Raw genomic sequence first — 24148 nt, forward strand, 5'->3', positions numbered from 1 at the left:
GTGTATTCACTGCTGCAGTCCTGGTTTCCCACCCTCCATTCCCCCTTTTTTCCTAAGGCACAGACTATAGATTTTTACTTTTTGTATGACGTGTCCAGGGTGCTACCATTCCTGGGTTAGCTTTCTTTTGGGGGCTCCTGATAGTTAAGGCAAGAAAAACTGAGGAAATGGTGTCTGATGCCTCCCTTTATACCTGACGTACTGACATCAGTCTTACAACCGGCGGCAGCCAACATCATATGCCAAGGACTCTGGTTTTTGGGCCGACTGAGGGCTACCGGGAACCGGATATCCCATGTGTGAGGACTGCAACAGTGAATACACTTGAACATCTACATTTATGGTAAGTGTACACAACTCTCCTTTCTCTGACTCTGGCTAACCTTGTAACATTTATGCACTATTCTAAGGCAAATGTCCTACTACCAAATGATATGTGAAAATTTCAAGCCCCACCCCTCAAACCCTGAGAATGCAGCAGCTTATGCAAGATTGTTCATAAAAGTGCAGTCATGTCAGTAAATGCAATGAGACAACTGTGCCTACTAGAAATAAGCCCAGAACTAACTCAAAAAAACAAACCTTCCTGGTGGAATCCAAATGTAAACAGGTTGTAGAAGAAAAGGAAAAAAACATCTTGGCAAAGATTAGTAAGTGCTACGCTAAGTGTAATAAAAACACTCTCATCAATCTAAAAAAAAAAACAATAAAAACGCAAGAGGGCAGATGTTCTTCGTGTTTCACTGTTGCAGTCATCACATTTGGGTTATCCTGCCAGGGGTAGCCCTGAGTTGGCCCGAATACCAGAGGCTTACTATTTCTGCGTCAGTTGCTGTCACTCCAGGACTGACATCAGGTCGTCAGTGGTATAAAATCAGGCAGCTGATGCCATTACATTAGTCTTTCTTGCCAAGGAGCCCGAAGCAGAAGCAGTTCACACGAGTGCCGGTCGGCTGCTACCTGAGTTTTCATTTCCAAATTGAAGTTGAAGGCTTCTAAATCTAAGAACCCCATTGGGGATCCTTTTTTCTTGCTCTAACCGATGTCAGAAAAAGTTAACAATTGTCTCGCCTGTGGAAAGCAAATACCACAGCAAGACTTCCATTCTTAGTGTGTCACCTGTTTAGACCCAGACCTTGACATCCCCTGCTGTTGCTTTTGTGCTTTGTTTAATGCCAGAACAATACATCATTGGGCCCTTATTGTAGCTAGATATGTTTTCTCTCAGTCCTCAAATTCCGATATGGCTTTGGTAAGCCATCCGAATACCAATCTTTCGAAAAAAAACACAGGGCCAAAACTGCCGATAATGCTTCCATTAGGCTAGTAGTCAGTTCTCTGGTCCTCAGTGAGGTGCTTTCGCAGCCCCTGATGCCAACTTCTGTGGATTCACAGGCCGCTACCGAGACCCTTTCAGAGTCCGGTAAGCCGCGAGACTCTTCTTCGACTAAGGATCCTGCAGATGTCTCTACCTTGGATAGATCTGGAGCCACTGAGCAGGCACCGGCTTCCGAGGAGGTACTTCGCACTACCGATACTTGACACAGACTGACGACTTATTTCGCATCTTCAGTTCTTTTGAAAACTACCGAGTTTCTAAGGCCCTGGGTACGAACCACACCCAAAAAAATCGACGAACTAAGCTCAGGCACCTGCTTCCTTGCCGCAGCCCCAAATGCTTAAAATGGCAGAAGACCTTATAATGCTTATTTAGGGGAAGCCAGCCTACCCCTTCCAAAAGAAAGAGAGACTTGTCCCCAGTAGTTTTATCTCAACAGGAGTCCAATGACTCTGATGCCTCTGAATAAGAAGATATGCAACCTCTCTCTGCTTATGAGGATTCTGATGGCGGAATCAATCCCTTCAGCCTGTCCAGCCGAGGACTTTTCCTTTGGGGAAACCCTACATAATTTAAGGGAGCATTTCCAGTGGGAATGTCAGGACTATCCTCAGTTTAAAAAGAGACTCGGGGGGGGGGGGTTCTTTGATCTACCACAACACAGACCTTTGGCCATGCCTCCTGTCTTGGATGTTGTGGATGATGTTTTTATGGAATTCACTCTGACTCCTGACACCTTGCCTCCTGCTCCCAGGAAACCTGACAGGTATTAGAGTGCCTGACTCTCACAAATTTCTTTTCAAAAATCCTACTGCTGACCCCGAGGTCATCTCTCAAGAACATAAAGGAATCAAAGCACCTTCAGCTAAGAATCCCACCCTCTCAGATTAGAGATTCCTGAGCATTAGACAAATGGGGTAAAAAAGTATACACTTCTGCTACTCTTGCTATTAGAGCATTAAATTGTCGGTTCCATATGCTGAAATATCAGCAACATACCATGGAACTCCTCAAACAAAAAATATCTTTTCCTGCTTGTGCAGAAAATAGAGTTACAAGAGTTAATGCATTCTGCAAGTCAAGTTTGGTTTTGATGCCCTAGAAGAATCTTACAGGGCAGCTGTCACTGGTTCTGTCCTTAGAAGGCATGCTTGACTTAAGGAACAGACCTTGCTAGATCATGTAAAATCCACATTATTGGACGCAGCCTTGAACAAAGACAACTTATTTGGCACCAAGGCAGAAGAGGGCTTAAAAAAGATGGAAGAAATGTATGCAGGCAGTAAAGGACTTCTTACAGGTCCAGCCACCGAGGTTCAGTAGGCATTGCCCCCAAGCACTGGTCCTTTCCTGCCCTCTCCAGGCCAGCTGAGTCCTGAACCAGGGGAAGCAGACCCACCAGACCACAGCCCCAGAGAATGCAGAGTTCTAAACAATGGAGTTCCTCCTCTTCAAAACCAGGGAGTGCAAAGCCATCCCATTATGGTAAGAACTCACAATGACTTTACACTTCCACCCCCTCCCTCTGCCCACCTGCTCGTGTCCCTAGAAGGAAAACTCTTTCCACGCAAGCAACTTGGCCACCATTGCCAAGAACTGCTAGGTCCTCAACATAGTGTCCCAGGGATGCAAGTTTTATTTCCACACTTTGCCAACCTCAGAAGGGTTCCCAGATCTTCCTTCAAACCAGTGGGCAGAGGCCAGAAAGCAAGTCCTTTCCCTGCTCTCCATGAGGGTTATAGAACATGCTCCTGCAGAACAGATAGGCCAAGGTTTCTACTCCAAATAATTCCTGGTACTCAGAAAAGAGGGCACATGGCGCCCCATCCTTAATCTATCAATTCTAAACACCTTTTTGGTGATACCAAAATTCAAAATGCTCACCCTCCAACAACTTCTTCCTAAGCTTTACAAGGATGCTTGGATAGCCACCCTAGACCTAAAAGAGGCCTACTTACACATCTCTGTCAGGGAATCATGCAGGAAATACGTATGATTCAGGACAGGCTGTATGCACTTTCAGTTCTCTGCGCCTTCCTTTGGCTTATCTACTGCTCCCAGCACATTCACAAAATGTCTAGCTTTAGTGATTGCCTTTTGCAGACAAAGAAATATTCAAATTTACCCATACTTAAACGATTGCCTGATTCAGGCAGATAGTCAGGAAAAGCTGCTACAGCATCTGACCTTTGTAAAGGACATACTGATCTTTCTGCGAAAAGAAATGAAGACTAGTCCCCACACAAAAAAATGTATTCCTGGGAGCAAGCCTGGACACAGCATCCCAGATGGCATTCCTTACTCCAGAAAAACGAGCCTACCTGACAGGCTACTTATCTCAACTAGCCACGAGAACCCAGTTATCCGCAAGGAAAATCCTGCAAGCTCTAGAGTTCATTGCCTCTTGCTTTCTACTCATTCCATATGCCAGACTGCATATGAGGAAACTACAGTGGTACCTAAAAAGCCTTTGGTGTCAGCACTCTGAAGACCTGGAAACTCTTATACCACTGATACCTTGTCTAAGGAAAGATTTTCTTTGGTGGGCGGCAGCATGCAACCACAACAAGGGACTTCCCGTCTCACAACCCCATGCCACCCAGACCCTCGCAACAGATGCATCAGACTATACCTGGGGTGCTCACCTGGATGGCAGGTGCATTCAGGCTAATGGAGCCCAAATTAAGTACATCTGCACATCAACCAAAAAGAGATGTTAGCTGTTCAGCATGCCGTGACAGCTTTCAGACCCCTACTCTCCCTGGGGCCTCTACTGATCAAAACAGACAACACCACAGTGATGTGGTATATCAACAAGCAGGGAGGGACTCGCTCTTATTCTCTCTGCAGGCTTGCCATGACCCTTTGGCACACTGCCTCAGCCAAGCAACTACAACTGTTAACACAATTCCTGCCAGACTCTCTAAACCCTCTGGCAGACAACTTCAGCAGAAACCTGCTAGACCCACATGAGTGGAGGTTAGACTACATAACCTTCACCCTTGTAACCTAGAAAATGGGGCACCCCGAAGGTCGACATCTTTGCTTCCCACTCTAATCATCAGCTCAGCAAATTCTGCACCAGGGAACCTCACAGCAAGGCCTGGAAAGTGGATGTTCTATCCTTCCAGTAGGTAAACCTCTCAATCTATGCATTTCCCCCTCTACCACTCATTTCAAGGGTACTGCTCAAAATAAAGGAGGAAAAACCAAGGGCAATCCTGATTGCCCCAGACTGACCACACCAGCACTGGTACCCATTGCTGCGCAGCCTGTCACCCCTGCCACCTACCTCAGATCTCAACACCCGTGACCCAGAGGAATGGAGAATTTATGCATCCCCAATTACAGACCCTCAACCTGGCAACTTGGCTTATTCCTGGACTTCTCAAGTTGCCAGCTTAAGCAAACAAGTTCTAAATGTTGTACATGAGGCCAGATGCCCCAGCACTAGAAAATCCTATGCTGACAAGTGGAAAACGTTTTGCACCTGGATCCATGCTAAGGGAGCCGGAATGGCACAGCTCTCCCTACCTGTCATCCTGGATTACCTGGCAGACCTACTACACAGGGGTCTAGCCTTCTCTTCTGTTAAAATTCATGCCTCAGCCATCTCTGCTCATTTCAGCACAGAGCCACCTCTCTTCTCATCCTCTCATCAGACAGTTCCTAAGAGGGGCTAACAACTTAAGGCCACCCAGAAGAGCTCCTACCACATCTTGGGACCTTAACTTTGTGCTGGAAAAGCTCACCCTGCCCCTCTTTGAGCCTGCAGCTTCAGCAGAGTTAACATTTCTCTCTTGGAAGACAGCCTTGCTTCTGGCCATCACTTCAGCTAGAAGACTATCACAGCTACAAGCACATGTCCTTCAAGAATGCATCTGCAGTCCTTACATATGGGTTGTCCTGCCTCAGGCAGCCCTTCGGTTGGCCGGATTCCAAAGTCTGGGTCCGGCGTCAGCTGATGTCGCCCTTTTCCCCAACGTCAGAGCGCCTGGGATATAAAAGCGTCAGCCGACGCCATCTTCCTCAGTCTTTCTTGCCGCGCGGTGCCCGAAGCAGAAGCAGTTCACAAGTGCCGGTCGGCCAGCTCCTGTGATTTCAGCTACCGAAGACTTCAAAAAAGCTAAGTACCCCGTTGGGGACTCTTTCTTGCCTCAACCGATGTCAGATCAAACGATTAAAGTTAATAATTGTTTAACTTGTGGGAAACAAATACCTCATAAGGATTTCCACTCTTACTGCTTACCCTGCCTAGGCCCAGACCATGACGTCTCGGCCTGTACAGCCTGTGCTTCATTCAATAAACGCACTCTTAGGCGTCGGGCAGAGTTTGCAGAGGAATATTTTGGGGAAAATTTTTGTTATATCATGCCGTCGGAGCTTCCGACAGCTCATTTACCCAAAAAACGGAAGGATAAGGACCGACACACGTGGTCTGCGGTTTCGACCGACTCCACGCCTAGGCCTACCACGAGTGTCTGTCTCTGCTGAAGCCGAATGTCTATTGCTTCCGACCGACAACACCGCACAGCCGGTAACTTCGGTACCGGAGGCCACCACTGGGTCGGTCATAGAATTTCTGTCTGAAACCGGTGCTCAGGAAATATCTGACACCATTTCTGTTGATAAAAATACTCCAGCACATGGGGCAGCCAGGCCTCCTGTATCCATGTCCATTAAGGCCTTTACACATGCTAAAGCTGCTAAACAACCAAAATCTCTCCCTCCCAAGGCTATTCCTCAGGGATCCACTACCGGTTCACAAATTTTAAGTTTGGCTGAAGACCTTATTTCCTTAATCAGGGGCACTCAGCCACATCCAGACAGGGGCTCTCAACCACCTCCAGGCAAAAGGCCCAGGGTTGAGCAGACAGATCCCCAGTCTTCTGATGAGGCCTCAGATGACTCTGCCCATTCAGACTACCAGGAGGAGGCCCTTCCGGCCTACGAGGATTCTGATGCAGAGGAATCTATTCCCTTGGCCTCCCCCCCTGAAGAGTTTTCCTTTGGGGATACCCTTCACTCCATGAGAGAGCATTTCAAATGGCAAGGCCAGGAATTCTCTGATTCCAGGAAGAGGTTAAGGACTTTTTTGCATTTACCTCAGCATAGACCTTTGGCTATTCCTCCTGTTTTAAATGTTATAGAAGATGTGTACTCTGAGTCTAGTATTTCCCCTGACTCCCTTCCTCCGGCTCCTGTCAAACCTGACAGGTACTACAGGGTCCCGGACTCACATTTATTCCTGTACAAGGGCCACTCTGCTGACCCAGAAACTATTTCCCAGGGCCCTAAAGGGGTTACAACCACCACTACTAAAAATCCACTTCCTTCTGAAAGGGAATCCAGGGCTTTAGAGAGATGGGGTAAAAAAGTGTATACTTCTTCCACACTTTCTATGAGAGCATTAAATTGTCAATTCCGTATGATACAGTATCAAGAGTATCTGTTAGATGAATTGCATAAAAAACTAACCTCACCTGAACCCCTAGATCGCAAGGCGCTTCAGAATCTGGTGCACAACTCCCAGCAGGTTAGCAACCATTTCTTACAGTGTGGTTATGATGCATTGGAAGCTTCATGTAGGTCAGCAATGACAGGTGCAGTCATACGTAGACATGCTTGGCTGAAGGAACAAACACTGCCAGATCATGTTAAAGCAAAGCTTCTGGATGCTTCACTGGAAAAACAAAAGTTATTTGGTTCCACGGCTCAAGAGGTCTTAAAGAAATTTGAGGAAAAGGCTAAATCAGTACAAGCAGTCAAAGATTTTCTCCAGGTCCAACCACCAAGATTCAGCAGAAATTGGCCTTCTAAGAATTGGTTCTTTCCAGACACAGACAGATTTCAAAGAGGCAAAAATAGGCGTGCCAGAGGTAGAGGGCAAGCTCGAGGCTCCTACAGAGGACGTCAATGGCAGCCTCCTAACCAGAGAGGTAGTGCAGGACCTACAACTACTGCACAAGGACAATCTCAATGACTTGACTTTGACTCCGCCAACCAGGGCTCAATTGGAAGCACCTTTGGGCGGAAAGCTATCTTTATTCTCAGAAAATTGGCACAGTATTACAAAGGACAAATGGATACTGCAAATAATAGACAAAGGATACAGATTCCATTTTCATACATTACCAAAAAGACAAGGCATGCCAAACTTGCCACCAAATCAAAGGGCAGAGGCTTTCAAGCAAATTTCCAACCTACTACAAATGAAGGCAATAGAAAAGGTTCCTTTCACAGAACAAGGCCAAGGATTTTATTCCAGACTATTCCTTGTTCCAAGAAAAGAAAAGCAATGGAGGCCTATTCTGGACTTGTCCGCACTGAATACTTATCTCATCGTGCCAAAATTCAAAATGCTGACCTTACAGCAACTCCTTCCCATGCTGGGCAAGGGGTCTTGGCTGGTAACTCTAGACCTCAAGGAGGCTTACCTGCATGTCCCTATCAGACAAAGTTGCAGAAGACACCTCAGATTTCTTGCAGGTTCAGAGCATTATCAATCCTCAGCATTGCCCTTTGGCTTATCTACTGGGCCAAGAGTATTCACGAAATGCCTGGCATCAGTAATTGCACATTGCAGACTTCAGGGGATTCAAATATACCCATACCTGGACGACTGCCTTATACAAGCGGACAGCCAACAAACATTGGTAAAACACTTGAACTATGCCATCCGCCTACTACAGGCCTTGGGATACACAGTCAACATTCAGAAATCAAGACTTGTTCCATCCCAACGAATAATTTTCCTGGGTGCAAAACTGGATACAAACACCCAAATGGCTTTTCTCACAGAAGAAAAACAAGAACAATTACCGGATTATTTCAGAAATCTGACAACACAAACCCAGCTGACTGCAAGGAAAATCCTGCAGGCCCTGGGTTTCATGGCATCTTGCATTCTTCTGATTCCACAAGCAAGGCTGCATATGAGGAAACTACAATGGTACCTAAGGAGTCTATGGTCTCAACACAGTCACAGCCTAGAAGCTTTGATCCCCTCATTCCATGCATTCAAAAGGAATTTCTGTGGTGGGCACAAGCAAGCTAGTCAAACATGGGTCTGCCTTTCAGCAAGCCACATAGCCAAACCATTACAACGGACGCCTCAGACCATGGATGGGGAGCGCACATGGAGGGCAGATGCATTCAAGGGCAATGGACACAAAAAGAATTGCGCCTGCACATCAAAAGGAAATGCTGGCAGTGATACATTCAATCGAGGCCTTCGAACACTTCCTGCATCAAGGTCACCTGCTAATAAAAACAGACAATACCACAGTCATGTGGTACATAAGCAAGCAAGGAGGTACCCATTCCTACCCTTTTTGCAGGCTGGCAATGAATCTTTGGGAACTTTCCCTAAAACTCAATATAGAGCTGCAATCCCAGTTCGTACCAGGAAAGGACAGTGTACTGGCGGACAGCCTAAGCAGAAACATCATGGATCCACACGAATGGATGTTGCACTCAGACATTTTTCTTCAGATAGCACAATCATGGGGAAGGCCGGACATGGATCTTTTTGCCTCCCACCACAACCATCAACTGAAGAAATTCTGCACAAGGACATACCATCCTCAAGCATGGAAAGTGGACGCCCTCTCCTTCAGCTGGAATGCACTAACAGTATATGCATTCCCACCTCTACCGTTAATGACCAAAGTCTTACTGAAGATCAGGACAGAGCAACCAAAAGTGAATTCTGATAGCTCCGGACTGGCCAAGACAACACTGGTACCCACTGTTAAAGAGCATGTCACACACGAAACCGTGGCCTCTACCACAATGGCCACTTCTTCTGACACAGCACAATTACAAAACTCTGCACTCCAGCCTAAAAACCTTGCAGCTGACAGCCTGGAAAATACCTTGACTCCTCGCCAGGATAAACTATCCAAGAGGGTAAAGGATATCATCATGGAAGCTCGGCGACCTTCCACAAGAAAGGCATATTCAGCAAAATGGAAAAGATTTCGTACCTGGAGCACCGCAAAGGGTCAAGATCCGACAGTGATGAGCATTCCACGTATCCTTGAATACTTGACTGAAATGCTCCATAATGGCCTTTCTTATTCTTCCATAAAAATTCATGTTTCAGCAATTTCAGCAGAGTACAACACTGATCCACCTGTATTTTCTCATCCTCTGCTAAGGCAGTCTTTAAGAGGGATAAAAAACATCAACCCTCCAAGAAAACCACCAGTGCCTACATGGGACCTTAACTTCATGTTGGAAAAATTAACTCTACCTCCCTTTGAACCAGCAGCATCTTCAGAACTACAATTCCTGTCTTGGAAGACTGCCTTCCTTCTGGCCATAACCTCAGCAAGAAGAGTATCTGAGTTGCATGCCCTCATGGCAGTACAACCATTTCTCATTTTCCATCAGGACAGAGTCTCTTTGAGAACCAATCCTTCATTCATGCCAAAGGTGGTATCCAGGGTCTCACTGAACCAAGCTATCCACCTGTCTACCTTCTTTCCAAATCCACAAAATAAAGGAGAGAAACTTCTGCATACCCTGGACATTCACAGACAGTTGCGCTACTACTTGGACAGAACTAAGACTTACAGAAAAACTGACCAACTCCTTGTAGCGTATGCTGCTGGTGTACAAGGAAAAGCAATTTCCAAACAGACAATTTCAAAATGGATAGGAAATTGCATTCGTTTCTGTTGCTCTTTTCATGGAAAAGCTGTGCCAGCCAACATCAGGCCTCATTCCACCAGAGCAACAGCCACCTCCACAGCCTTCTTAAGAGGGGTGGCTACAAAGGACATTTTAGAAGCTGCTACATGGAGCTCTGTGCATACATTTTCCAAGCATTACAACTTGCCTTTATATTCCAGATCCAGAGCAGGCTTTGCTACTGCAGTCCTGCAGGGCATGTTAGCTACACCATCCTTTTCTTAGGTCCTACCACCCCCAGTTTGGCTATGGTATTCTACCCATATGTAAGGACTGCAGATGCATCCTTGAAGGACATAGTACAGTTTTGTACCTACCATAAATGTAGATGTCCGATAAGTATGCATCTGCAGTCAGGTTTTCCCTCCCTCCTACCCCTTTGTGGTATTTTTTGGGTACCTATCCCTCATTTTAGCTAGCTGGGGTTATCTTTTATGGTGTATTTGTTTTTTATTGCTGTGCATGTTTGGAATTTTTTCATCTCTCCAAATTTAGCCTTCCTTAGAGGGCACCTGGCATCTGGGGCAAGAAAAACTGAGGAAGATGGCATCGGCTGACGCTTTTATACCCCAGGCGCTCTGACGTCGGGGAAAAGGGCGACATCAGCCGACGCCGGACCCAGACTTTGGAATCCGGCCGACCGAAGGGCTGCCTGAGGCAGGACAACCCATATGTAAGGACTGCAGATGCATACCTATCGGACATCTACATTTATGGTAGGTACAAAACTGTACTTTATGGCTGTAGAGCACTTCGTCATTTTCCATGCTGACAGGGTCTCCCTCAGGACAAACCCATCCTTCCTGCCTAAAGTGTTATCTAGCATGGCTCTCAACCAATTCATTTGCCCACATTTTTCCCTAACCCATAAAATAAGGGGGAAATGATTCTGCACTCTCTAGATGTGTATAGACAGCTCAGATTCTATTTGGACAGGACCAAATCTTTTAGAAAAAACTGATCATTTGCTAGTCAGCTTCACTGCAGGAGCAGAGGGCAAGGCCATATCCAAACAATCTCCAAATGGATAGCACACTACATCCATTTCTGCTACAAACAGCACGGGAAACCACCTCCAAAGGGGGTCAGGACACATTCCACCAGAGCAACCTCCACCTCTGCAACTTTTCTCAGAGGGGTCCCCACCAGGGACATCTGTTCATACCTTCATCAAACATTACCACCTGCCTGTCTTCTCCAAATCCAAGGCAAGCTTTACCACCGCAGTCTTGCAGGGTATCCTAGCCAGCCCCCAGATGTTCTTCATGTTTCACTGTTGTAGTCAATACATTTGGGTAATCTGCTGACAGGTTGCCCTCAGTCGGCCTGATTAACAAAGTCTTGGGTCCTGCATCGGTTGCTGTCCCTTCTTCTGTGACATCAGGTCGTCAGGGGTATAAAACATGCAGCCGACGCCATTACATTAGTCTTTCTTGACGCGCGGTGCCTGAAGCAGAAGCAGTTCGCAAGTGCCGGTCGGCCGACTCCTGACATTTTCATTTTCAAGTTTCAGAACCAAAGTCTTCAACTAAAAAGCTAAGTACCCCGTTGGGGAAACTTTTTCTTGCTCCTTACCGATGTCAGTAAAAGTTAATAATTGCATTACTTGTGGGAAGCAAATATCTCATAAGGATTTCCATTTGTACTGTATTCCTTGCCTAGGCCCTGACCATGATGTACCTTGCTGTCGGTTCTATGCTTTATTTTATCAACGCACTATTAAACGTCGGTACATTTTTGCTTCTAAATATTTTGGCTCACGCTTTAATTATCCATTCCAAACGGATGGCCAGGCCTGCTCCCAAATCAGTGGGCAGAGGCCCAGAAACAAGTACTTTTCCTCATGAGCATGGGGGCTATTCAACCAGTACCAGAAGAGGAAAAGGGACAAGGTTTCTATTCAAGACTTTTCCTGGTACCCAGAAAAGAAAAATCATGGCGTCCAATTCTGGACTTAGCTACTCTAAACAACCTTTCTGAACATTCCAAAATTCAAGATGCTGACTCTACAGTTACTTCCTATGCTAGGCAAAGATGCCTGGTTGGCAACTCTAGATTTAAAAGAGGATTACCTGCATATCAGGGAATCTTGCAGAAGATACCTCCTCTTCAAAGCAGGCTACTTGTATTACCAGTTCTCTGCACTGCCCTTTGGCTTATCTACTGCCCCCAGGGTCTTTACAAAGTGCCTGGCTCCAGTAATTGCATTTTGCAGGCAAAGAAATATTCAAATATATCCATACCTGGACGATTGTCTAATTCAGGCAGAAAACAGGGACATTCTTCTTAAAACATCTGGCGTTTGTAAAAAGGGTTCTAACTTGTCTAGGGTACACTATAAACAACAATAAATCACAACTGGTACCCTCTCAAAAAATTAGATTCCTGGGTGCAAGCTTGAATACAGCTGCCCAGATGGCTTCCCTTATGCCAAAAAAGCAAATTAATGTGGTGACTGACTTCAAGCAGGTGGCCACAAAAACCCTGCTTTCTGCGAGACAAATTCTGCAAGCCTTGGGGTTCATGGCCTCCTGCATTCTTCTAATTCCATTTGCAAGACTGCATATGAGGAAACTTCAGTGGTACTTAAAAACTTTATGGAGTCAACATTGTCACAGCCTGGAAACAATGATTCCTATCATTCCTTGCCTGCAACTAGAGTTCCTATGGTGGGCAGAGACCTGCCACCAAAACAAGGGACTGTCATTCGCACCACGCCCTGCTGCCCAAACCCTAACTACAGATGCATCAGATTACGCTTGGGGGCTCATCTGGCAAGGAAGTGCATTCAGGGCAAATGGAGCCCAAATCAAATGCACCTTCATATCAAGCAAAAAGAAATGCTAGCTGTATAAAATGCACTGACAGCCTTCAAAGGACTACCTTCATCCAGGACAATTAATGATAGACAGACAACACCACAGTTATGTGGTGCATAAACAGGGGGGTACACACTCTTACCCCCTTTGCAGAGTAGCCATGGCATTGTGGGACATGGCCTTGACCTATCAAGTACAACTGCAAGCTCAATTCCTGCCAGGAAAGCTGAATACTCTGGCAGACAAACTAAGCAGAAATCTCATGGACCCTCACAAAGGGAAACTGGAACCACGGATTTTCAACATGTTTATAGGTTGGTACTAGGCTATCGGCCCTATGGCCTATATAAGCCTAGCCATAACAATTCCCTGGATATTTCTTCCCACAATATTTACTTCTCTGGACCCCTGTCTAGCAGGGCAACTGACATGATTCCCGGGGTGAGTTTCCTATCTCCCATCCAATCATCAAGGTTCCTTTTGAAGAGGGCCAAGGAGGCGCTCTGCTTGTCATGTATGGGCACTCTATTCCAGAGTATGGGGAGTCTCTGGGTTAGGAACCTATACCTCCAGCATGTCTTATTCATTATGATGACAAGGTTTAGATCCCTGGAGCATGTGGCTCTGAGGGATTGGGATTTCTTTAACTGGAGCATGTCCAACAGCTCAGGGTTTGACATGGCCTTGTATGTTAAGCAGAGATCGCCTCTGAGTAGACGATATGCCACAGAATATAGAAAGAATTTTTTTAGACGGTCAGCATATGGCATCTGCTTTAGGCCTGTGATTCTTTTAAGTGAGGTATTTCTGTGGCCTTTCCAGCTGTTGCAGATGTCTTGTGAGGTACATACCAAATGGGGCATTATACTCTCTAATGGGTCTAATGAGGAATGAGGACAGTGAGACAATGACCTCCTTTTTTCTGGATGAAAAGCCCTTAGTGTTGAGGTGTGCCACCTAGAAGGATTTCCTGACTGTTGTGGCGATGTGGTTATCGAACGTGAGACCACTGTCCACCTGTGTCCCTAAGTCTGTCATCACACTTTCGATGTTTAGTGTACTCCCACCTATGTGGTAATTCATGGGTACATGTTGACATGCAAATGGGGGAGCCCAGACATAGATCTTTTTGCCTCACCCCAGAACTTACAGTTGGACAAATTTTGCACAAGAACTGATCACAAAAAAGCCTGGAAAGTGGATGCTCTGTCCTTCAGCTGGAAAAACCTATCAGTCTATGCCTTTCCCTCTCTGCCTCTGCTCTCCAAAGTTGTACTAAAAGTCAAACAGGACAAACCAAAAATGATTTTGATTGCTCCAGACTGGCCTCGCCAACACTGGCACCCACTCCTGCACAGTGTCACACCTTCCACCATGGCACCTGCTCAGACACCTTACTTACTGTCTCAGCAGAACAACCAAATTCTGCACTTCGGCTCCAAACTTTGAATCTTGCAGCCTGGCTAATCACCTAAATTCACCCTTAGCATCCTTCAGCAAACCTGTGATGGATGTCATTTTGGAGGCGAGAAGACCTAGTACTAGAAAATCTTATGCTGACAAATGGAAAAGATTCTGTGCCTGGAATCAATCTCAAGGGATAAGCACAGCAGTGCCCAACATTCCTCAGATTTTGCAATACTTAACTGAGATGCTTCACAAGGGCCTGTCCTTTTCTTCCGTAAAAATCCATGCCTCAACCATTTCAGCACATTACAACACAGAACCTCCCCTCTTCTCTCATCCTCTGCTAAAGCAGTATCTCAGAGGAGCCAAAAAATTAAGACCACCCAGGAGAGCTCCAACCCCTGCCTGGGACCTCAATTTTGTATTGGAGAAGCTTACTCTCCCTCCTTTTGAGCCAGCTGCTACTGCAGACTTAAACTTTCTCTCCTGGAAAACAGCTTTCCTTTTAGCAGTCACTTCAGCTAGAAGGATTTCCAAATTACAGGCTCTTATGGTAGTGGAGCCTTTCATCATTTTTCATGCGGACAGGGTATCTCTCAGAACCAATCCATCCTTCATGCCTAAGGGTGATATCCAGTGTGGCTCTTAATCAGACCATTCATTTGCCAACTTTCTTTCCCAAACCACAGAACAAGGGGGAGCGGATTCTGTATTCATTGGATGTACACAGGCAACTTAGATTTTACTTAAACAGGACTAAATCTCAAAGAAAATCTGAACAACTGCTGGTGGCATTTGCTGCAGGGGTAGAGGGAAAGGCCGTTTCAAAACAAAGCATTTCCAAATGGATAAGCCATTGCATTCATTTCTGCTATATGCACCATGGAAAAACTATCCCCCAGGGGATCGGATCCCATTCCACCAGGGCTGCATCTACTTCAACAGCCTTTCTCAGAGGTGTTCCTGCCAGGGACATTCTTGAAGCTGCTACCTGGAGCTCAGTTCATACTTTCACCAAACATTACCATTTACCATTTTTCTCTAAATCCAGAGCTAGCTTTCCCACTGCTGTCCTGAAGGACCTTATAGCTGGTCCTAATGCTGTATAATTCCCTCCACCCAACCATAGCTGTGGGAATCTACCCAAATGTAGATTCCCACAGCTATGTACAGTTGTGTACACTTACCATAAATGTAGATGTTCAAGTGTATTCACTGTTGCAGTCCTGGTTTCGCTCCCTCCAACCCCCCCCCCCCCCCCCCACACACACACACACAAGGAAATTTTGGTATTTAATTTCTACTGGTGGTGTTCTTCCACCATAACCTAGCTCCCTATTGGGGGCTCCTGACAGGGCAAAAAAAAACCTGATGTAATGGTGTCTGCTGCCTGATTTCATACCACGGACGGCCTGACGTCAGTCCTGGAGTGACAGCAACCGACGCAGAAATACTAAGCCTCTGGTATTCGGGCCGACTGAGGGCTACCACTGGCAGGATAACCCAAATGCGATGACTGTAGAGGTGAATACACACTCTAACATCTACATTTATGGTAAGTGTACACAACTGTACTATTTAAGTCCACTAAAGTCAAATTTTAAGTGAAGATAGCCTCCTAGGCAATGGCAACCCGAAGATATTGTTTAGCTGTGTCCGAAACGTCAAAGGCTCCTCGCAGAAGTGTGCAGAGCTGATTGTAAATGGAGCAGCCTGCACATAGCCAGAAGATATAGCCAGTCCTGTGGCTGAAAAATTCTACTCCAGTTTTAACCCCCCACATCTTTCCCCAGAAATGCCATCAAGTACCCCCCCCCCCCCCAGCTATCATTATGGAGCAGGTCATAGGTGCACACTTTAAGGCCAAATATACTGCAGTGATGGGCTCTGATAGCAACTCAGGATGCCTTACCTAAGTATTTCTTAGGGTGGAGGAGGATTATGGATGGGGAGTGGCTTCTGAACCTTTGATTCAAAACTTTTAAGTTGCCAGCATTGGATCAGGTCTGATTCGATATACCCAACAGCTGAGGTGGATGGAAGAAAATTTACACTTATCTGGTGATCTGATGTTGCCTTCATTTGTCCTTCAACCTATGGGTTTTGGATCAAAGCATCAGATCTGACTCGGCCACCTACCAAAGCTGTAGGCTCCAACATCTGAGCTCATCCCCTACCCATGATGCTTCTCTGCTCCAAATCCCTCAGATCTCATTTGCTGTTCTCTGCTAAGCATTGAGTTCTCGCAGTCTGAGCTCCCAGGGCTGTTTAGCTGGTCAGTGAGTAAAATTTTAATATCTTCGCTTAAAAAAATTATAGTTTGCCTTCCCTATCTCCTGTCTTTTTTCTGCCTTCCATACCCCTTTTTTTTCTGGCTGACTAAAAAATAAATTTTTCTTTTTCTGTAAAGCTTTAAATTTCTCTTTACTGTAGCTACTTTATCTTGGTGTGGGTTTGTGTGTGTTTTACCATGGTTGCTGTTTTTTTTTCTTCTTGTCAGCATGGCCAGTTCAAAACCCGCAGGGTTTAAGAAGTGCAGCACGTGTGCACAAAAATCCCACTTTCGGATGCGCACTCAGTTTTGTTTCTCTTCTGGCTGCTCACCTGGATTCAGCTTGTTCTGTTTGTGCCGGCTTTAATCAACGGGTGCGAATCAATTGGCATAACAAGCTTATTTTAAAAGGACTCCTTCCTATTTATTCTTCCTCAGCACCCCATCCACTTCATGGGCTGAAACTCTCACTAACAAACATAGAGTGGAAGAGAGATCCTCCGGTATGTCCCATCATTTGTGACAACCTCCTGACAACACAGAATTTTACTTACAGAAAACTGGTGTAGCCATGGGGTCTCTGTGAGGTGGTACTTTTGCCAACACAGTGATGGTCCACTGGAAAAAACGATTCCTATTTAGGGATCATATTTTCCAAGAAAAAGGTGCATGGTACACCCATTATTTAGACAATATTTTTTTCTTTGGCGAGGTAGTAGGAATTCTGCTGCAGCATTTGTTGAACATATTTCCAAATACACGAATTTCCTTGAATTTACCTGGGAATTCAGTACTGAACGAATTTGCTTCCTTGATGTTGAATTGATTAAACGTCATTCATTGGACGGGATTATTTCTAAAATTTTTAGAAAATCCACATACTCTAATAGATTAGATAAATTTATGTTTATATATTTTTATCGCTTTTTATTGTATATTTATTAAATTATACAAATGTACTTTTATATGGAATTTTTGGAAGTATTTGTAAGGACCTTTATTATTCATTTGTTTTTTGATATATAGTTTTTTTTTTTTTTTTTTTTTTTTATATAGAGTTTGGCATTTTAAAATGAGGCTGTGTTTTTCCAAAGGAAGTTATGTTTTTCCAAAGGAAATGATGTCATGATAAGTATTGTATTGAAGTGTACTTGTGTGTGTCAAAATTGTCTGAAGAAGTTTTTTCATTTTAGTAAACGAAAGTGCTAATTGGGACTGTTTTGAGTATCCGGTGTGGTCTTCTTCCTCCTTCATTTTGTTGCAACCTCCTGCCAAAATGTCCAGATCCTTGGAGTTGACCACTTTGACTCCTATTATCATTCAGCCCTCCCTCAGCAATGGAGCTGAAACTTTTCCCCGGAGCCATGACAACCAGACCCAAGTCCCCACTCCTCAACGGCCCTCTTCCAGGCCTGCTTCAGTAGTTTCTTCCATTAGGTCCTCCTCCAGAAACCTTTCTGAAGCTGAGGTGGACAGCATGTTGGTCAAACTTCTCAAGGCACAAATTCAGCTGGGGATCTTGCCTGCTCTGTCCTTTCCTGGATCCACAAACAATATTCCTACCGTCACCCCTATCTCATCTTCTCCGATCTGACACTGGATTTTGGAGTTATTGGGTCCAAGCCTTCCTGGAGCTGAAATGTTGAAGCAGAGAGGTACGGTAAACCTCAACTCTGCTCTCCCTGACTTTCCTGGCTCCAACTGTTTTGGAGCCAGGCAACTCTCGGAGCTCTAGCTTCGGAATCTATTCCGAGGGGTTGATGTTAGCTACAAAAATTTTTGTGTTGTCTCTTCATCTCAGGGCTTTGTCGTTTGACAGCTCGCCTCAGACTCCTCACTCAGATCCCAAGGCAGTTGGGGTTCGTGGAGCTTCCCTATCAACAGCGTCTGCTGTGACGAGGTTGCTTGCTGTGTCCTGATCTCCCTAAGCATTTTAGGTGGTGGAGCAGGTTCTCTCTTTACCCAGAAGATCCTGTACTTTGCCTGCTTTGGACCATACCCCCCACCCCCACCCCCCCACCCCCAAGCAGCTTTTATGCCTGAGACAACTATTCTGTTTTGTCCGGGACAGCCTACCCAAAAGGACTTCCAGTCTACTTTCCATTTGGTACCCGACAGTCTTCTGATACCTCCCCTGAGTTACCCCACTGAGGTGTTCCCTCGGAAGCACCAGTGTAAAAGGAGACACTTGGATTCCCCTTTAGAATCCCTCACAGCGACACCAGTTTGTATGAAGGGGAAGGGTCACCCAGATCATGCCCGAGGATATCTCCTTTGGAGACATCATGGAAATCCTTCGCAAAAAGGATGGTGGTTCTTCCAAAAGCCCCTAACTCAGAGGAATTGGTGTTTCTGGAAGCCTTTGCATCAGGCCCATGTATTTTTGAGTTCATATTACGTTGTCGAACTTTTAAAAGTCCAAACGCCATATGGTCGAACCCATACGTTCAAACTTTCAAAAGTTCAAAAACGTCAAAAAAAAGAAAAAAAAACTACCTGATGGTTGTAAGCAGGGGGGCAAGATCCCCTGCATCCCCCTGCTCTTTAAATCTACCAACTCCAAGTTTGCACTACAGTGCCGTAAAGGGAAATCTTCCCTTTCCGCACTGAATGGAAATCCCCATTGAAACGTTCAAACTTTTCCAAGTTTGAACATATGGGTTCGGCAATATGGTGTTTGAACTTGTTAGGGTTCAGCAGTGTAATACGTATCCTGTATTTTTGGGTCCCCCTTTCCGGTAGAGCCCCTTAATAATGATGTGTCCTGCAGAGCGTGGAAGGAACCAGACACACTGGAACCAATTCCCAAGTGGCCCAATAAGATCCTTAGTGCCCCTTCTGATCACCCACACTGGACTAAGGGAGTTCCTGTTGATATCATGATGGTTGCAGCTGCCACCAAAAAGGAGCTGGCCCAGCAGACTTCCACTGTTCGTCCCCCTGACAAGGGAGTCTATGGCTATGGACAGGTTCGGAAAGTGGATTTTATGCTTCAGCAACCTTTGCATTGTGAACACTGAACTATTTGGCACGTGTAACCAGGCTACAGAGGGAGTTAAGGAACTCTCTAATTCTGTTACAGGGTCCTTGTCTGCCCAGAAACAGAAGACCTTTTCCTCAAGAATGGCCACCCTCTAGTCTTTCTCTAATACGTCCATGCAGTTGATCTGTCATGCTACAGTGGGTGCCTCATGGGCTGCCAGATCCAGCATTGCTGTCATATGTCATGGCTGGATGTGGCTGTGTGATTTTTCAAAACCCTCTAAGGCGTCCTTCATCAAAGCTCCTTTCAATGGATCGACTCTCTTTTCAGTTCAAGAGTTCGACACACAGTTCCAAAGTGAAAATGAGGGAAAGACCCTTGTCTACTGTCCGGGATATGCTTCTCTACCCCACAACAGACCTTTTCCAGGAACCAGTGTGGAGGTAAGAAGTTGTAGTTCCATAAATCACAAGGTCCTTTTCAGGATTCACAAGGGGACCTTTCTCCCAGAAGCGGGGGGGGGAGGGGATGGTTATAATGGCAGACGCTGTCCATGTGGCAGAGGTGCTCAGATGAACCAAGGGTCTGTAGTTCTGTCCAAGAAAGAATCTGATCAGTAATCCTGAAGGATTGCCTGACTGCTCAACTCTGGAGGCAGTCGGAGGTGTTTGTCTCTACACCCAACAGCCTGGGAAGCCATCACAAAAGATTGTTGGGTGTTAAATTATGTCCAGAAGCTATTTTGCACCCTTTTTCTAAAAACCCTCACCTAACAATATCCTCCCTGATGTTCCACCCATTAAACAGGAGGCTGCAGCGTTAGAGGTTTCAAAGCTGCTCTCAAAGAGAGTGAAAGTATCCCCCAGACCAATTGGGATCAGGCATTTACTCCAGATTCTTTTTAGTGCCCAAAAAGATGGGGGACCTCAGACCCTTTCTGAATCTCACCTCTAAACAAGTTGGTTGCCAACTCAAAGTTCCGAAATGTCATGAATGCAGTCTATTCTGTCCTTCCTGCAGAAGGACAACTGGATATGCTCTATAGACCCCTCAGGATACATATTGTGTCATCAAGATGAACAGGTGCTCCAGAAAGTGTCACTGTTTCTGGCTAGGAGTCAGTCGCTATCAGTTAAGAGCATTGCCCTTAAGTCACACCACAGCCCCCAAGGTATTTACCAAATGCATGGCAGTCATAGCAACTCACCTGAAACTGTAAGAATTCCAGGTGTTTCCTTACCTAGACGATTGGCTCCTAATTGCTCCCACCAGGCATAGACTTCTAAAAGCCAGAGAATACCTATTCCATCTAGCCTCAACCTTGTGCATTTCTTTTAGTCTCATCCTCACCCAGTTCAAGTCATAGACTTCATTGGAGCTCATTTGGGCACCACTTGGACCTCTAGTCTTTCTACCTCCAGACAGGATTTCCAACCTGAGAGCTCATGTCAAATAGATAATGGACATTCCTTCCCCCTCCAAGCAAGTCTTATCCTAAGGGCTTTGGGGTCCATGACAGCCAGAGTCACTGTGATGCCGTTAGCCCACCTTCGCATTAGAGTACTTCAGAGGACCTTAGCTATACAATGAACTCTTCTACACTACCCATTAAACTACCCAATTAGGATCTCACAAGCTTGCAAACAGTCTCTGATTTGGTGGATCCAATCAGATGATCTTCTCCAATGCTGCCCATTCATCCGACCTCCCCCCATGGCCACTTTGACCACAGATGTGTCCCAAATCAGCTGGGGCAGACATTATCTGGGGCAAACAGTCCAAGGCATGTAGTCCTCCCTGGAGACCACTTTGCATATAAACATTCTGGAGATGAGAGTGGTGCATCTTGCATTGCAAGCCCTTCATTCCTCTTTCCCTACGGGAACTGTTGCTTTTCAGACAAACATGTCAGTGGTCTGGTACATCGACAAGCAAGGAGGAACCAGGTCTTACCCCTTGTGTCGAAAGGCCATGAGGTTGTGGCAGTTGGTGGTCTCTTCCAACCATTTTTTCATAGTAGTGCACATTCTGGGGAAGCCAAACATTCTAGTGGACAGTCTCAGCAAGACCATTCTGATGTCTCATGAGTGGTCTCTCAATCCTTCAGTGGCAAATGTGATCTTCCAGAGCTGGGATTAACCTTGTTGCGACCTTTTCACATCGCCCTCCAAAACCAAGTGCAAGTGAGTTTTTTGCCCTGATCCCTTCTCAGGGACGGTCACTGAGAGGTGCTGTAGTCCATGCTTGCCCCCCCCGGTCTGCTCTACCGCTATCTTCCTCTTCCACTAATTCCCAAATTTCTGCAGAAAACTTAGAGGTTGAAGTGCTGAGTCATCCTCATTTTCCCCATTTGATCCTGTCCGGTTTGGTTCTCCTTCCTTTGGTCTCGCCTAGGTTGGCCATCTTGGACTCTAGATGCCTCTTCAGACCTGTTGTCCAATCCATCGGGACACCTATCTGGATCTTCTGAACCTGAAACTAACTGCTTGGTTACTCCACTACTAATGATGGCTAGAACTCCCAGGCTTTCTTCCCCAGTCAGAAAAATTTTGATTGCAGGGAACAAGCCATCCACAAGTAAAGCTATACAACAATAAGTGGAAAGAGGTTCTCCGTCTGTGCTCATCAGAACAACCTAGATTCCTTTTCTGCTCCAGTTTCAGCTGTGTTGGACTTCTTGGCATGTCTGTTTAGTAACAGGGCTAGTTTTTCAGCAGTGAAAGTGCAACTGGCGGCCATTTCCAGTTTTCACATGGGGGAAAATTATTTCTCTCTAGCATCATTTAAATTGTGCAAGGCCTTTTTGAAAGGTGCTTTTCTCCTACGTCGTCCTATTCAGGATCCTGTACTTCTCTGGGAACTCGCCTTTGTTTTGCAGGCTTTAGTTTTGCCCCCCTTCGATCCTTCAGCTTAAGGTACACTTAGTTTTTGACTTGGAAAGACATTTTCTTGGTGGACGTTACTTCATCAAAGAGAGTATCTGAGTTACAGGCTTTGTCTTGCAAGTCCCCATATCTGATTTTTCACAAGGACAGAGGTACTTTCCGCATTAACCCTTCCTTTTTGCCCAAGGTCGCTTTTGAAGCTAACATAAATCAAATAATCACTCTACCTGTTTTCTTATCATGCTGCATATAAATCCACATATTTTAAGTGACAGTTTTGACATTCTCTGTGTATTTTTGTATAACTATAATAAATAGGAGGTACCAGTGGCAAAACCCCTTATGGGTGTTTTGGAGCAGTAATTGCTTCCTGCCTTGCAGTGTAGATGTCTCCAAACACAGTTGTTTTTTCATTTTCTTTTTCTCACTTACCTCCTGATGAACTATCTATGAAACCTGCTAAGGAGGTTGCCAGTTTTTAATCATCAGAAGAGACTGGTTATTCTTTCATCCTTATGGCCAGAAATGAACTTTGACTAGGTTAGGGTAAGGAAAGATTGAAATTTAAGAAAATGTCGCCACATTCTTGAAAACGTCACATTCTTTTTTGACCACACTTAAAAACCATTAGCTTAAATTGGGACTTGTCTTTTAAAGGGGCTGTTAAAAGATGAGTAGGAGATAATGTGTCAACATTTTGAACCTGTTTAGTTGGCCTTAGGAATGCTTTGACTGTGGTGTTGTACATTTTTACACAGGCTACAGTACTTGAAGAGATGCCACCATTCCCTGAAAGAGAGTCTTCAATTCTGGCCAAGCTGAAGAAAAAGAAAGGACCAGGTGCTGGTTCTGAGTTGGAAGAAGGCAAGAAAGAACAAAATTCAGAAATTAATGGAGGGGTGGAACCAATCACCAGCACAGCGGTAAGAAAGTTTTCTCTATTATCTGTTGTATGTATCCCTTTGACAACAGGCTCATTAAAGGCATAAGCATAATTTCTACTTTAAAAGTAATCCAATATCTGGCATACTATCACTATTCAAGTTACTATTCTGCTTCATGTAGTGGCCCTTGGGCAGCTGTTCAGCAGAGCTGTCCTGTCCTTTGAAGACTTTTCTTCCTGTTCTGTAGAGCTGTGTTTAAGAGCAGTTGTAAAGCTGATATAGTCTGTAAAGCTGTTTTTCTACCATGTGATTGAGAGAGTACCGAGTGTATGCTAATGTGTGTACATCTTGCCATATTCTGCATATGTGTCAGTGTGCAGGGCTTTGCTCTATTTCTTTGTTATGTTAGACTGCTATTATCAATATTATAAATTTAAAATATTCAAACAGGGAGCAGTTTACTTTTAGAGGTACTCCTTTGGTCATCATTTTTCATTTATGACCCACAAGATCACCTTTAAAGGCTGGCTTGTACTACATAGTCTTGGTGTGCAGATGTTTAAGAAGCAGATAAGCTGTTTCTGAATGTTGGCCTTGGCAGCATGTTATAATTTTCCTTCCAGCATTTATTAAAAAAAATGACAGCAAGAAGTTTTTGATGCTGACACATCTCAGGATTGTACTTAAAATTGTAGTTTGGTCTTATTTATTCATGTGTAGTACATGGAATACCACAATTACATTCTTAAATTTGAAAAGAAAGTGAACTTATTACATTTTTAGAAGAAGCAAGAGAAAAAAGGGAGTCAACCAGTACTAACTACCTGTATTCTCACTGGCAGATAAATATTTATATACAGTT

At 45.1% G+C, this 24148-nt stretch overlaps 1 protein-coding gene across 5 annotated transcripts in view; it reads left to right on the forward strand.

Moving 5' to 3' along the window:
* LOC122811506 (AP-2 complex subunit alpha-2) overlaps positions 1-24148 on the forward strand; it is a 2640839-nt gene that overhangs the window by 1367248 nt on the left and 1249443 nt on the right. For all 5 annotated transcript variants that reach the window (XM_044083382.1, XM_044083385.1, XM_044083386.1 and 2 more), the window contains exon 14: positions 23161-23325. In XM_044083382.1, the coding sequence (XP_043939317.1) occupies positions 23161-23325 (165 nt within the window). The remainder of the gene's footprint in view (positions 1-23160; positions 23326-24148) is intronic.

This window comes from Protopterus annectens, chromosome 9.part0, assembly GCF_019279795.1.
Source record: "Protopterus annectens isolate FY-2018-M chromosome 9.part0, PAN1.0, whole genome shotgun sequence".
Classification (NCBI taxonomy): domain Eukaryota; kingdom Metazoa; phylum Chordata; order Ceratodontiformes; family Protopteridae; genus Protopterus; species Protopterus annectens.